General features: G+C 35.4%; 1 protein-coding gene across 1 annotated transcript in view; it reads left to right on the top strand.

Annotated features, from left to right (window-relative positions):
* Positions 1 to 2500, top strand: part of LOC137628682 (probable basic-leucine zipper transcription factor E) — a 4617-nt gene that overhangs the window by 1861 nt on the left and 256 nt on the right. Inside the window, exons 2-3 of the mRNA XM_068359834.1 lie at positions 64 to 358; positions 1922 to 2500. The exon at positions 1922 to 2500 is cut by the window's right edge and continues 256 nt beyond it. Coding sequence (XP_068215935.1) covers positions 64 to 358; positions 1922 to 2500 — 874 coding nt within the window. The remainder of the gene's footprint in view (positions 1 to 63; positions 359 to 1921) is intronic.

The raw sequence follows: 2500 nt of genomic DNA, 5'->3' as shown, positions 1-2500 counted from the left end.
AAAATATCAATACATAACAGAGAAATATGAAAAAAAAAAAAAACAATCTGTTTTTGTTCGCAGGAAAACAAAAGTGACGTTCATGACGAAACAAACGAGCATCGACTATGAGACCCGCTGCTCTTCTTCTTCAAAAGGAATCAGCGCTTTCACTGTCCTTAACTTCCTGCTCGCTGCCGGGAACACCGTCTCAAACATACTGAACAATAACAACAACAACGACGACAACAATAACAACAACAATAATAACGCGTTGAACCTCAACGTCAATAGTAACAATAACAATGCGAATAATATCAACAACATCGATTTTGGTGGACCTGGACGAAGGAGGAGACGACGGCGCCATCTATTGGCAGTAAAAATCAGTTGATTTTATTTATCTTTTACTAGTGTACTCGACCAGTCAAAAAGGACGTCTAAACATGTAGATCGATATGCACACACACACACGCACACACACATAAACAGATTTAACCCTTCCCACCCCTTCCTCTTTCCTGGTTCGGCAATTTGTAAGAGAGTGTGTTTTCCAAGTGTACAGTACCTCTAAGGGTACAACCTCTTGCCAGGGAATGACTACGACCTCTCCCCCTTGAAACTGGCAGGGAATATATCTATCTATATATATATATATATATATATATATATATATATATATATATATATTATATATATATATATATTATATATATACATTTATACATGTGTGTATGCATATATATATATATATATATATATATACATATCTATATACACATATACATATATGTACACACATATATGTTTGTATATATATATATATATATATATATATATATATATATATATGTATATATACAGTATATATAGTCTTCCACTTTCCACTATCTTTGGGTAGAGGTCTCTTGCTTGAGGGCACGCTCTGGCACACCATTCTATCTTATTTTTCTTGTTTTTTTTTATGTTCTATATATGACATATTTATTTTAATGTTATCACTGTTCTTGACATATTTTATTTTAGTTTGTCATTACTTCTTTTGTAGCTTATTTATTTCATTGTTTCCTCATTGGGCTATTTTTCCCTGTTGAAGCCCTTGGGTTTATAGCATCCCTCTTCTCCAACTGGGGTTGTAGCTTAGCAAGTAATAATGATAGTAATAATAATAATAATAATAATAATAATAATTATTATTATTATTATTATTATTATTATCATTATTATTATTATTATTATTAAGTTCATGCTGGTTCCATTCCTGGATAAAGGAAGAAGTTTGATAAGTATTGTTTTGCAGTCCTCAAACATAGTGAGTCTGATACAAGCCTAGATGTACTTCAATGAGGAGGTTAAGTTAGGTCAACTTGGTTAGGTTAAGTTAGATTGGTTAGGTTAGGTTAGATAGGTTAGGTTAGGCTAGGCGGGTTAGGTTAGGTTGAGGGTCAATGCTGGTGGAGAATGGATTGAAAATAGCCCAAGTAAGCATATGTAGTTTAAGGTTATCTATGGATTTATGGTAGAATAAGCAGCTCTTCTTGGAGGACACTCCAAAATCAAACCATTGTTCTCTAGTCTTGGGTAGTGCCATAGTCTCTGTACCATGGTCTTCCACTGCCTTGGGTTACAGTTCGCTTGCTTGAAGGTACACTTGGGCACACTAATCTATTTGGATTCTCTTCCTATCGTTTTTTTTTTTTTTTAAGTTTTTATAGTTTATATATGAAAGATTTATTTTAATATTGTTACTGTTCTTGAAATATTTTATTTTGATTGTTAATTACTTATGTTTCAGTTTTCTTTCCTTTCCTCACTGGGCTATTTTACATATTGGAGCCTCGGGCTTATAGCATCTTGCTTTTCTAACTAAGTTTGTAGCTTAGAAAATAATAATAGTAATAATAATAATAATAGGCATGTTAAGCTTCCCCTATCTCAACAGGATCCCGGTCAGCAAGCCAATGAGACGCAGCACCAGGTACCAGAAACAAAAGACGACCGCCGGGAACGAGAAAAGGCGACCGAGATAATGATGGCTCTTGTTTTCGTGCTAGACTTGTCTCAAGCATTTAGAAGAGAGACCTGGATGAGAGAAAACCTTGAGAATACCGGCTTGTTTCACCTTTCTCATCATTTCCGTGGTTCTGAGAATTCTTTGCGGCGTCCCAGAGGTCTCCCAGATACCAAGAGATTCTTCTTCAATTTGAGACACACAGAAATGGCGGGAGATTACGTGAGAGAGGCGTTTGAAAAGAACACTCGGGAATTACGTCACCACCGAGGGAACGTTCGCTTTCAAGGGAATGGCAGCGATTTCTTTCACGGAAAAGAGTCTTTATCTTCGAGTTTTGTGACCAGTTCAATTGATACGGAGACGAATAACTCTTCTGAAGATCATGAATACATATCAAACAATAATTTATTTGTGCAAGACAGAGATAAAAACGTTTATAGAAGCGGCAGTCGCCTTTCAAAAACAAGCAACCGTTCAGGAAACGCACTTTCCCAAAGAGAGGAAACA

The sequence above is a fragment of the Palaemon carinicauda genome, chromosome 36 (assembly GCF_036898095.1).
Source record: "Palaemon carinicauda isolate YSFRI2023 chromosome 36, ASM3689809v2, whole genome shotgun sequence".
Taxonomy (NCBI): domain Eukaryota; kingdom Metazoa; phylum Arthropoda; class Malacostraca; order Decapoda; family Palaemonidae; genus Palaemon; species Palaemon carinicauda.
The sequence above is the reverse complement of the archived record's forward strand: the minus strand, read 5'-3'. Positions and strand labels throughout refer to the sequence as shown.